Genomic DNA, 13,393 nt, shown 5'->3' on the forward strand with positions numbered 1-13,393 from the left:
ATTATCACTATGTTTAGAATTTTGTTTTGGAAATGGTGTCTTTTGTAAACCAAACATGAGTTTAGAGAAAGTAGATGTACATTGTATTTTCCACTTCAAACCCTTTTTAGTTTTTCTTTAGATTAAATAAAATAGTGCTCAAATGCTTCTGAAATAGTAAAAAAATCATCAAAGCGGTAAGAGAATGATAATTTGAGATAAAATACAATATTTATTTGCATTGTAATGGGCAGGGCATTTTGAGTTCATGTAACTTTCAAATGTGGGAAAATCCTGCTTGATAATGGAGGAAAAAATTGTTAATAATAATGCTACTAATATAGTTTTGTAGGGAGTTTTGTCAATAGCAAAGAGCTCCAGAGCTAACAGAAATGTAAATGTAAATTTTAACGGCTGTTGTGATAATTTTTAAAAGTTAGTTTTGTATTTTCACACAGAGTGCGAGCATATGGTCCAGGAATTGAGCCCACAGGCCCTGTGGTCGGTGCACCAGCCATCTTTACTGTGGAAACTTTCTCTGCTGGCAAGGGGAATGTGGAGGTTACGGTGGAAAATCCTCATGGAAAACTTGAACCTGTAAGTTATGGTTTGTGTGTAATAACTTTACCTCTTTGCTATTCTGATCAAAGCCAGATTAACCAAGCAATACTGGGCAATGCTTATCATCTTATCAAATACAGCCAATGGATCCTCCAATTTGATTTAATTACTTTATCTTTAGCTTAATTTGTCATTGCCTGATTATTTCTAGAATCAAACATGTAGAAGTACTTGTTATGGGAAAAAAATTTTGTCGTTAACACTGTAACATAACTAAAACATTAAAACAAATTACATTAAATTGTGTGGATAGTATTGCAATTGATGGAACTGCTTGAATTACAGGTACACAATTCTTGAGTGACAATAGTTTCAAACAATCACCAACAAGTTTTTTAATTCCTCTATAATGTAGTATGTAAATACATTAATTGTACTTTTGATTGATTATTATGATATAAAGTTGTAGATCAAACTCTCTAAGAACTCTTGATAATTATTATTTAGTCAAGAGTTCTTACATAAACAATAAAACTAACAATTTTGATCTTTTTATGGGAAATGTCTTCTTATGTGATTGAAAGCGGAGACTGATTAAAAATATATTATGAATTTTATATTGAACAGACAAAAAGTTATTTAAACATTCAGTGGTCATCCAAATAAAATGTATACCAAGAAAGAATAAAACCAAATGATGATATTGAAATTAATATGTGATCATTTAATATCATTAATATCATCACAGTATGGCTGATAAATTTGAGTTATTTGAAAGTTAGATGAGCAAGGAAAATTAGAATAGTTAAGAAAACTATAGGAGAACTGCGATAACCATAGAATTATCGTGAGGTGACTAAGGGAAGAGGATGGCTTTAAACTTTGGACAGACTAAGAGTCAAAGACATTCACATTTTACAACTATTCTCAGTGATTGACAAGAATTGATGTGCTATGAATAAAGTTTTAGTAGTTATACTAACCACTCTATCATTCTCAAGTTAGAAATTAGAGAATAAAATATGGCTGAAGTACCTAGAAAACAGTTCCTGAACTCTTAGACTTGCAAATTTTACAAATTTCTAAAATAAGGATATTTGTTTGTAGGTTGACATCAGATTCAACAAAGATCGCAACTTGACTTACAGTGTATCGTACACTCCTAAACTAGAAGGTACACACAAAGTGAGTGTCAAGTTTGCTGGAAGGGAGATCCCCAAGTCCCCATACTCTGTATTGGTGGAAGGACATGCAGGAGATCCTTCGAAGGTCACAGCATCAGGCCCAGGCTTGCAGCCTGACGGAGTCATGATTAACAGGCCTACATACTTTGATATCTCAACTAAAGGTAAATATTGATTATTGATTATAAAAATATACACACCAGAATACAATTGTTGTGAATGATTACTTGACATTCAGTCACACAACAATAGCACAAAATAACTACCATCCACACCTTCTTCAATACAACACATGTTGCTGAAGAACAATAGTACACCATTGATGGCCATTTTCTAGTATTGAGCACAAAGAATTAAGTAGTAAGTATACAAAAACATACAATAATAAGAGAAAACCAACAACTAAAATAGTTTCCCATTATCTCTCTACGTAGTATGACGTTCATATAATGTGCAGTGATAGCAGTGTTGTATCTTGTGGTTGATTCTTGAATTATTCCGACTAAATAATTATAAGAAAATGTTGTAGATAAAACGAGGAACACATGTTTGTATTGTTTTTTTAATATAGTTTCTTTATTTTGCTGATTATCAACAATATCCAATACGCTTCTGTTAGCTGTTGTGGTTGTGTGTATGAGTAAACAAAGCGGTAATTATTCCTTAACGGATGTATCCTGTAGTTTATATTGTATTATAGACCAGCTGACACATATATGTGCCTCTTATAAATCAGCTGTAATTATAAAAATATATGTGGTAATTAAGGAAATCACTTTTTATACATTTAAGTTAGAATCATGTGGAACATCAATTGAAGGCAATAAGTCGGCTATTATGAAAATGTACAAATGTAACAACATTGATACCAACTTATAAGACCAAATTACAAATTTCAACATGACACTGCCAGAAACCAAGTGACACTCAAGTCTGCCTCTTATATCGATAGACCGTATGTAAAGTTTCAGACCTTCATCATACACCAGACCAAAATAATTTTATAACGAGTTGAGGGAAGTCAGCAGTACTTGCATATCTTGCTGGTATGTGATGAAAAAACATGTGGACTAATTTAAAAGAAAATATATTGTAGTGTGGGAGCGAACATGTTAATTTTTTATATTGTTTCAGATTCATATTTTTTTCTAAATGTTTTAATTCCATGATTTGAAGCTTCCCAACATAAGTGTTATGCTTTTCCTGAGTTAAATGTGCAGTTATTATAAGTACTCCTATATTTTTGATAACATTATTTGTAAATTATCTAAAGTTAACAAATAATGCCAACAGTACAATGTTAACACATTGTTAATAAGGTTAAAAATACTAATTATGCCCTTATGAAGATATTGTAATTAGGTTTTTGTTAAATTCAGTAATATGCACGTACATCAGATTCAGAACTACCATAATTTGTAGTAGCAACATTTATCCCATAAATATTTTATGAACTGTCACTTCTGGTAAGTGATTGCTTAGTTTTTCAGCTTTTCCTCCATCCACAGAGAGAACAATGTCCGAAGGACAAGCGCTCTATTGATACACATCTGACTTGAAGTGATAAAAATTTATAGGTTGGTGTGTCAGAGTATTATAACAAAGTTAGTAATTATAAGTAACTTCTAAAAACTTATAGGTGGTTCAAATCTCAAGGCAAACTCGTATTTTTTTGTGTTATCTTATTCTTTTGTTTTATTGTTGATTCAATTCATTTAATAGTATCCAATAGTGTAAATGTTTTTAAGGAATATATGAAAATGAAATTAGAAATGCAGAATCAACTAGATATTATAACAGTTGGAAGGTCTTGATGCTTATTGCTCTGTAAATCATGAATATAACTCTGCTCCAGATGCCGGGAAAGGTGTCCCAGAAGTTATCATCTTGGATCCTGCTGGCCACAAAAATACAGTCCCAGTCAAACTGCGCCAGATCTCTCCCGATGATTGGCGTTGTGAGTACGTGTCTCCAGTCATCGGTCTTCACTCTGTCAACGTGTTCTTCGCTGGTCAGTCCATCACTGGAAGTCCCTTTGGAGTCAGAGTTTCTCCAGGTAAAATAAATGTGTATCATTGTACGTCTAAGCTTTGATAACAATTTGTGTACAGTTACAGTAATACTTGATGATTTCAACCCAGAGATGAGCTTGACTGCTCAGAACACTGATTCATTTTAATATGGTACATTTACACTTAACCGACCTTTATTTATTTGACATTCAATTTGTGTATTGTGGTATAGTGAAAAATTCCATGTATTCTACAAGAGCACACTTTGTATTGAATTTACACAGATGGTTACTTGTCTCAGTGATTACTATACTATCTAAAAAAGCTGATTTTCTACAAACCAGAAGTAAATAAAATATCACCCTTTATCAAAATCCAGTGAACAGTGAATTTCATAACTATTACATTGATTAGTGCAGCATCCAGAACTGTTAAATTATAATCAACAATGTATTATTTGTTTAGTTCATTTTACCTTTATTCAAAGATGTTAGATATATGTAATTACTTATACTAAAATTCTAAGTTGTGTTTAAAATATCTACATATTGATACCCATTACTTAAGTATAAATAAAACCAATCCAGTGATTTTCTCAAAACATCTAGAAATTTGAGTTTTTCAATAAGAATGGAAAGCTTGGCAGTTCAAAGGCTTTTGACAACTTTGAAAATTCCCATGGTTTTTCCATTTACTTAAGTAATCTTCTTGTTCTGAAACCATGCTGTATATTGTCTAAAAGATTTCCATTTTATGAAAATGAAGAATTAATTAACATAACAGTTTTGCCATAAATTTGAAATTGCTGGAAAAAAAAATGAAAAAAAAAATGAAAGAGTGAACTAGCGAGACTTGGGTCTTGTAGTTACTGCACAATACTGCCTTTTTTACTTTTTTAGTAACTGGAATGTTGATGGGATGGCAGTGTGAGAAGGTTGCAAAATAGATTTCTAAAAGAAAGGAGCAAATATGCAGTACCAAAAAACATTTTCCATTTACAACCACGCCTATTTCTTATCCATGTACATGTTACTTGACTGTAGTAGTTTATATATTTTATGCAAATTTAAAGTAGTGTACAGTAAAATATAGATAAATTTTGCTCAAATCAATTAGCCAATTCTTTTAACTTTATAGTCAGTTAAATAGATTGAATGTTTTAATCGATATTACATATTTAAATATTACAAACCAAAACAATACTACATATAATTAATAGATATACATTTGTATTAATAATTACATTATTGGACCTGCAGACATATTTTGTGGACTTGGCGAAACCAAACACTGTAGAATTTTGTATTAAATAAACAAGGTAGGAGTATGACATACTATATGTCACGTAACAGACGTTGCTGAGAACACATGCAAACTTTCAAATCTATGGTTCATTTCATTCTCAAGATACCCTGCGAAAAAATACAAACACAAACAATCATAAAGACATTTTTACATTCCCTAGTAGGAAAAAGGGAAACTATGACAGCCTTCTGAGTCATAACCTTTAATAACAATCAGAAAAATTCCATGGTTGGACATACCCCATCATAGGAAACATTCTTTTGTATGTAGAAATGAAGTTGATATCTTTTCAAAATATCTTGCCACATACTGCATTCCCATTTTGTTCATTAAATTAGATTTCATAGCAGTGTTAAATAAAAGTTCTGGTGAGCCTTAATTTAAGCAAATGTTGTTTAACACATACAAAAAAAATCTAAACATGTTTTTTTTAATTAAAGTATCCTTAGACGATGTATAATATAATGCATGAGCACGCCAAAATAAAATATTATCACCAAGTTTTAGCATTGGTTTCCCACTCTTTTTCTTTTTTACTCTTAGAATAAGTCACCTGTTGAAATCTCAAATTATTGAATTCAGTGTGTTGACATTTTTATTTATCCTGCTTTTTCTCATTGCCATCATGGTTATCCATGAGACCAATGTAAACATATTCACTAACACTCACCAAATTCCATGGAGTGACCTGCACCATCATCAAACTCTCTGTTGCTAATATATAAATGATTTCATGCATAGTTTCAAGTCTAATGATTAGTTCTTTTTCAATATATTGTCTTTACATATAGACAAACAGACACACACACACACACACACACACACACACACACACACACACACACACACACACACACACACACACACACACACACACACACACACACACACACACTCACACACACACTCACACACACACACACACACACACATATATACATATATATATATTTATTTATTTATTAGAAAGACACTCTTTCTTCTAGATTCCATCATAATATATCTATATCTATATAGAACTACAGTTTGGTCTGTTGTTTGTAAAGGAAGATGAAAATGATTCAATAATTATCCCACAGTGACCATAGCCAACAGAAGAGATCTAGTAACAATGTAAGGATAGAAGACTAGATTGGATTCAGTGTTTATTAGTATAGTGTTGTTTAACATCTAGTTTTGTCATAGTTTCAGATGCCAAAAGGGTGCGATGTTGGGGTCGAGGACTGCAGCCCCAAGGTGTTCGTGTTGGGGATGCTGCAGATTTCCGCATTTTAACTGCAGGTGCTGGGGAAGGTACCCCAGAAGTTCGCATCATTGGTCCAGGTCTGTCCACATGATAAATTTACATAGTCTTTCCAGAGACTAAATATTCCAGTCACACTATGCATATTAAAACTTTTTTATGCAAACAAATAATCTTCAGCCTGCAGATAAAAGCAGAGTGAAATACAACATGTAATGCATATAGTTGTTCTACATTAACTTGCAATAAAACTTTTATCAAAGATATTGTAATATAATTATTATTTTTTGAGTACTTGACTCTGGTTCTATTGTATATTTTAATACTCGTATTAACTTTTCACACACATATATGCACTCCTATAAAGATATAAAAAATATTAAAACCTTTATGCATATCAAAGCATTATAATTATGGAATAAGAAATTAATGAAGGTGATGTATTATTATTTGTTAGGGTTGTCTGAAACCATATATAATATGGCATATAATTTCCAAGTTTCTTGTGGTACATAGCAGTTTTCATGAGAGTACTAGAAAATTGTGACATTACAAAATAAAGATTCCACCAGTTTAAGGATTTAATAACTTCTCTTATGGTGTGACGTTGATATGAGTTCAGTTGTTTCTTTTATGGTGTCAACAAAATTTCTGCAAAATGTTACACACAGTTCATGAGCTTCATCGATCTTATTTTCAACATTTAATCATAATGAGTTTATCAAACAAGAATCAAAGGTTTATTTGAACACTTTTATAAACACTTTTTACTGTACTGGCACAAGGTACAGGAGAAATAGTCCAGAGTCTATAAATCACACTCCTTGACAGTCATTGCTATCAGCTGCCACCTAAATCTCCAGCACTGACATTTTATGTCATTATAACCTCTCCAAAATGTTGTTCATCTTATTAGCTTCTGTCAAATGTTTATAGTGTATATTTTGTAGGATTATATTTTTGATGTCATTCTAAAAAAGATATCCACTTTTACAAGTTATTGTATGTTTTTCTCTTAATTTGAACTTGTATCTGTGTAATTTCTTCAAAGTTTCTAAGTTGGTTTTACCAACAGAATAGCTTTTAAATCTTTTCTTTCAATCTTTTAAATTATTTGATTATAATAAATTTAATCATTTCCAAATACATTTAATGTATCTTATTCAATGTTTCTTTGATATGGATTCAAGGATCATAAAAAATAAAAATGACAAGAGTTGGATACCTTATCAGAGAAGAAAGAGATTACATCATTAGGTTTTTGAATCTGTTAGGCATATTAAAAGAAAATGTTTGAAATAATTTTGTAATCCTTATAGAAAATCATTAAGATAAAATCTGAATATTTCAATAATAAGTAATCAATAATTCTTTATATTTATGGAGTAAACTTGAAACATTGTACTGTGAAATTTTAGAAAATAATCTTTTAACAAATAACTATGAGATTTATATTAAAAAATCAGTTTAACTGGGCCTAACATTATTTGTGAATCTTTAAATTATTTTTGTTTTTGTTGATTCTTTTGATTATTCCCCACCTATTCTCTGTATGTAAAGTTTTAGTATCAATAATGGTGCTAAACTTACATATAATACATTTTAAATAAAAGTTACAAATAAAATCGTAATAGAAATAATTTTAAAATTTGATTACAAATTTAGATCAGGTTTCGTTTCAGTAACAGTCTTACAAAGGATTATTTTTCTTATTGTAAAACCATTGATTCATATAATAAATTATTTTCTAATATCAGCCAACATTTAAGAAAGGTGATTCAAAGGGCATAAACAATAACAGACCGACATATGTATTACCACCTTTGTCAAACAACATAACATTCAGCTAATTCAGTAATTAAACAACATTAATAATTCGATTAATGTTTTCTAACTGAGGAATGCCGTTCAGTAAGACCTTTACTACTCAGTCATTATGTGTTGTAGTGAAATAAACTTGGTATAAAACTGTTCATCTAAAAGTAAGACATATTTCACTATTCACAATTTTTTTTATATAATCACCCACTTTTGAGTTATTATAGATTGAAAGTTTTGTATGCCTGCCATGTTGAAACCTGTTATGATATTTTGCTGAAACAGTTCTTACAAACTGATCTTTATTAGCATAAATAATCTACAAACTGATCTACTTATAAGTTCATCCAATTGAAAGATATAATTTCCCCCCTGGAAAACACAAAAAGACAGACAGACATAAAACTAACAAAAATAGACCTATACTTTGTATAACGTTTACTTATTTTGGACTGAAAATTCATATGTTCAAGTGTTCCTCAGGGGTAAAGGTGAAAAAATCAAGATCTGTTTCTAGGCTGATGGTACAACCTGTTAGAGGCAGGATAAGTTATTGAAATGTTTTCTTTTTTAAACCTAAGTAATTAAAAACAATATTTTTATTAAAAAATTACTTCTGAAATGATGACAAAACAAGTTGTATTCATTTTAAACAATTCAAAGTAAAACAAGTCTAATAGACAATAGACAATATTATTTATTTACAAATTCATGAACTGTAACAGCCTCATTAGAATAATAAAATTTGTGTTTACAAAGTTTACATTGGTCTTCAGTTTCCATACATTTCTTCCAAGATACTTTTTAATAGTGTACAAGGGATTGTGTAACAGCCAGTATTTTACTTCATTCTTGAAACTTTTTGTGTTATACTTCTTGAAGTCCTATGGTAAGTGGTTCCACAACTTTGTTGCCATTTATGAGGGCTTCCCCTCAAACAGAGCTAGTCGGTCCACAGGAAGATGGATCTTTGCTGCACCTCAAGTGTTGTAGTGATGGATGCTGGAACCTCTGGGTAGTCGTCCACTCTCATGAAAAACTGTTACCACCTCCATACCATACAGCATCGATAGGTTAATAAAGGATGGGCATCAAATTTATCTCTTTGCTGTAAGCCAGCAAGTGTCTCACTGCTTTCTTCTGGATCACTAATATGCAATGTAAATTGCCTTTTGAAGATTTTCCCCACACTAACAGACCACAGCAGAGATAGGGTCAAACAGTGCATGGTATGCTATTTTACTTATTTTTGTGAGTCTTGTTATAATATAGACCCCAGTATTCAATTGTATACATAGATTATCAATGTGCGGTGTCCAGCTGAGGTCTTTATCTATTATCACTCCCAAGTATTTTGCCTCTGTTGCCACCTTTTCGATAGATAAGTTTGTTCTTTTTTGCTGCAAGATTGTTATATTGACAATACTGCACAGCCATATTCATTGTAATATATGACTGGATCTCTAGTTGTTCTACAGATGTTTCAGACAGAAGTAAAACTGTATCGTCAGCATACATTAAAGTTGTGTAAAATTCTTCCAGATACTTAAGGAGAGTGTGTGAAAAGAACAAGCTCCAGGACAGATCCCTGTGTAACACCCCTTAGAACTGGCAAAGGGCAGGATTTAATTTGCTGGACTTTGTTATGCTGTGTATGTTTAATTTCAACCACCTGCTTTCTATTGGTCAGTTAGCTCCTAAACCATTCTGCTGCAGTGTCTTGCATGCCCAAGGAGGATAGTTTAGTTCAGAGTTGTTCATGGTTAAGGGTGTCAAAGGCTTTGCTTAACTCTTTAAGTGCCGAGTTTTCAACAGCGCTGTTCTGCTACTGCCGAGTTTATTTGGTGTGCACAGACCTGCTCCACAGTCAGCTCAAATATAACATGTTTCTCACCCACCATGATCAAATACAGCAATATCTTCATTTACTAAACTGCCTTCAGAATTTCATGATTCGTCACATCAGGTTGCGGTTGATAAATTCAATCTGCATCCCGATCGCCATCATGTTGAAAAAAGTTACACTGCTGTTCTTTGTTTGAAGGTTATTTTTGACGATGGAAGGATTGTGAAGGAAACAGGATTTTTCCGGACATTTGCCATCGTTCAGTGAAACAATAACTGTGTTACTGATTACTGTGTTAACAATAATAGTGTTACTGATTTATTGTTTCACTGAACGATGGCAAATGTCCGGAAAAATCCTGTTTCCTTTACACTGCTGAATTCCTAACACACAACAAATCTAAGATTGTTATCATCCTTATCATTTATTTATTATAACTAATTCCTGACAAACCAACTCAACCACGATCATAATAGTAAGTGTACACACATAATAGTGTACATCAGATCATTCTGCAGTTTGTTCTGATTTAAAGTAAATTGATTCAGGTGGCAAAAGAAACATCATTGGTGGTGTTGTCGGTCGGTGCAAAGTTATTACAGACTGCTGAGTACCTGTAATGCTTTTCCAATACTCTTTATAAAAGACAACATTGCTTTGGAAACATGTTTATAACTTTCGTCTCTTGCATTTATTTTTGTGTCCAAGGGTGATGTTCTTGATTTATATATATACAGCTTGTATTGGTCGAGTGATTAAATTCTTCAATTCCTCATATTTGTTTCTATGCTCAATAGTTTAGCTCATAATGTGCTGTTTTGAATTGTAAGAACTTTATTTTCTAATAGAGCAGATCCTATCTTTGTCACTAAAACCAAACTGCATTCTCTGTTTGGAGAATATTTTCCAGGAGACACCTTTCTAGATCTTGTCCTGAGTTATTAATTACCTTATGCTTCAGTGAGTTCAAATGCTTGTTGGTTATCCCTGTTCTTTGTGATTTGTGTAAGTTTGTTCTTTGCATCAATTAGGGCTTGAGTAAAAGCTAAATTCAAGATCTGCATTGATAATACCAGATCATTTGAAACTGAAAACAAAATCTTTTCGTGATAACAATAAATGAAATTTGAATCAGATTATGCACAGAGTAAATGTGACTAAGAAGGTCTCATCTGGCTTGTATGCTTTAAGGAAGAAGTCAAATTTTTGCTACTTCAAAACATATAAAAAATCTTTAATCTTTAATTTTTCTTGAATCATTGTCATTTATCATATGTCATCATACTGTTTGGAGCTAAATCAAAGTATAAGTAGGATAGATGATTAATTCTGCAAAATATGGCATAAGAATAAGAGAATAGCTATAGGAATTGAGTAGAAAATTTTGGAGAGCTCAATATAATTTTTATTGTGTTGGCGATGACATTTTTTCAAATTAGGAATTATAAATGTCTATTATAAATATGGCCTTGTAAATATACCTGTCTGTGATTTTTCAAATAAAGGGTTGTAGTGAAAAAAATAAATCACACTACCAAGAGAACCAATTTCCTTTCATCCTATCTTACTATTCATGTGGCTTTTAGTTATTTTAATATAAATGTTTTTATGTTCTAGGTGGTGTTAATGAACCTGTGAAAATATCTAAAATTGATGGTACTACTTATGAAGCCATCTATCACCCAAAGAAAGAAGGGAGATATGTGGTAATGGTGACATTTGCTGGCACAGAAGTTCCTAAATCTCCCTTTGAAGTTAATGTGGGTCCATACAAGGAAACTGCCATCAAAGCTTATGGCCCAGGATTGGTGGGAGGTGTGGTTGCGTATCCTGCCTTGTTTACTGTTGAAACCAATGGTGAAACTGGTACTTTAGGTGAGTTCTCATATCAAAGGTGTTTCTGTATTACCGGTACATCACCAATATAAGAACCTTTGAAAACGTGTTACAAGAAATATATCCTGATTTATTTAACACACATGTGTTATCACATAATAACACATAAATAACATGTAAAACATTAAAAGGTACAAATTGTGACATGTTTTGATGCTTAACGTATCAAACATGTTTTTCAAAGATTTGGCTTGATAAAAGAGATTTATTTTATGAGTTATATTTGTAGAAATTGTATTTTGTAGCAAATCACTGGTTGGTAGAAATATTTCTTTCTTTTCTCTTCAATGTTTGGGAATACTATGTGTAATGATAGTTGTATATGGCTTAACTGTTCCTCAGGAGGATTCACTTATGGCTGGCTTATACCTTCCAGTTGAACCTATACTGGGTACAGAAAAAACCTATGTGTCACTTACAATGGACAACCCCATGAATGTTCAGGAGGGCACATCACTAATTGCACATGTCGAGATATTGGGGCGTTAAGATTGATAGTTCAGGTCTAATTTGGAGGATAACTATTGGTGTGGGTAGAGCTCTCTTAGTGTTAAGGCCTTTGCTTGCCGAACATGAGGGAGTACCTTCACCTACCTGCTTTGACTGGAAGCGGCTGGAACAGAGCTAGCCTGTCCTTCTTTCAAGGAAACATGACTCAGATATAGAGCCTGCTATTCCTCCTTATGAAATCTCAACAGGAGGTGGACCCTTAAATCAATGTTTCCCATCCTGAAGATCCTATCATTCCAGAAGCAATTGCAAAGGTCCTTTTAGGACTATGTGCAAAGAGGGGTTTCTTCAGCTTCTTGTCCAAAGTGTGGACCAAAAATGGCCTATATTAAATAGTTAACAAATCTATTGTATGATAAGTACAGCTTCCAGAAGTTTTGATTGTACAAAAGTAGATATAAGCTCATAAAGGGGGAAACAACTCAAAGTGTTAACAAATCAACAAGCTCTCAACTCCAAACCTCTTAAAATTTGATACATGTCCATACAAATATGAATATATCATATTTGTCAGGTTGACTGTAGAAAAAAAGGCTTATAAAATAATAAAGAGGAATTAAAGATTGTTTAAGGTTTATTTGTAAGATATGTAACAATTATTTGGTTAACTGGAAAGTTATTGAAACATAAAGTAATAAATGTAACTTGGTTGCCGATGATTATTGATTCCTTGGGACAGTCATTAAGTACATCCTAGTCTTTAAAACTTCCCTAATATTTTACTTCTAATTTATTTGTATTGTACCCACCATGTCATTATAATGGCATGGGTAAGAAAGGTTTATAGTTAAGAATATTAAAAACATTCTGATAATACATTCTGAGAATATTAAAACAATTGTGATATAGATAAACAGACCTTGAAATGTTTGAGATTTTAAATTCAAACTTACTTACATAAAGTAAATTTCAAGCTGTAAGATCAACAGTCCCCATAAATAAAAAACAAAATATAAGTGTACAGGTTTATTGGATGTGGTTATCATTATCAACAATATTTAGAAAAAAGTATTAAGAAGATAATAGATGCTGAAACTAC

The 13,393-nt window shown here is 32.0% G+C and overlaps 1 protein-coding gene across 4 annotated transcripts in view; it reads left to right on the forward strand.

The window, feature by feature from the left end:
- LOC124369271 (filamin-A) overlaps positions 1-13,393 on the forward strand; it is a 254,692-nt gene that overhangs the window by 87,692 nt on the left and 153,607 nt on the right. For all 4 annotated transcript variants that reach the window (XM_046827175.1, XM_046827177.1, XM_046827179.1 and 1 more), the window contains 5 exons: positions 438-576; positions 1,648-1,888; positions 3,580-3,780; positions 6,227-6,364; positions 11,566-11,823. In XM_046827175.1, coding sequence (XP_046683131.1) covers positions 438-576; positions 1,648-1,888; positions 3,580-3,780; positions 6,227-6,364; positions 11,566-11,823 — 977 coding nt within the window. The remainder of the gene's footprint in view (positions 1-437; positions 577-1,647; positions 1,889-3,579; positions 3,781-6,226; positions 6,365-11,565; positions 11,824-13,393) is intronic.

The sequence above is a fragment of the Homalodisca vitripennis genome, chromosome X (genome assembly GCF_021130785.1).
Source record: "Homalodisca vitripennis isolate AUS2020 chromosome X, UT_GWSS_2.1, whole genome shotgun sequence".
Taxonomy (NCBI): Eukaryota; Metazoa; Arthropoda; class Insecta; order Hemiptera; family Cicadellidae; genus Homalodisca; species Homalodisca vitripennis.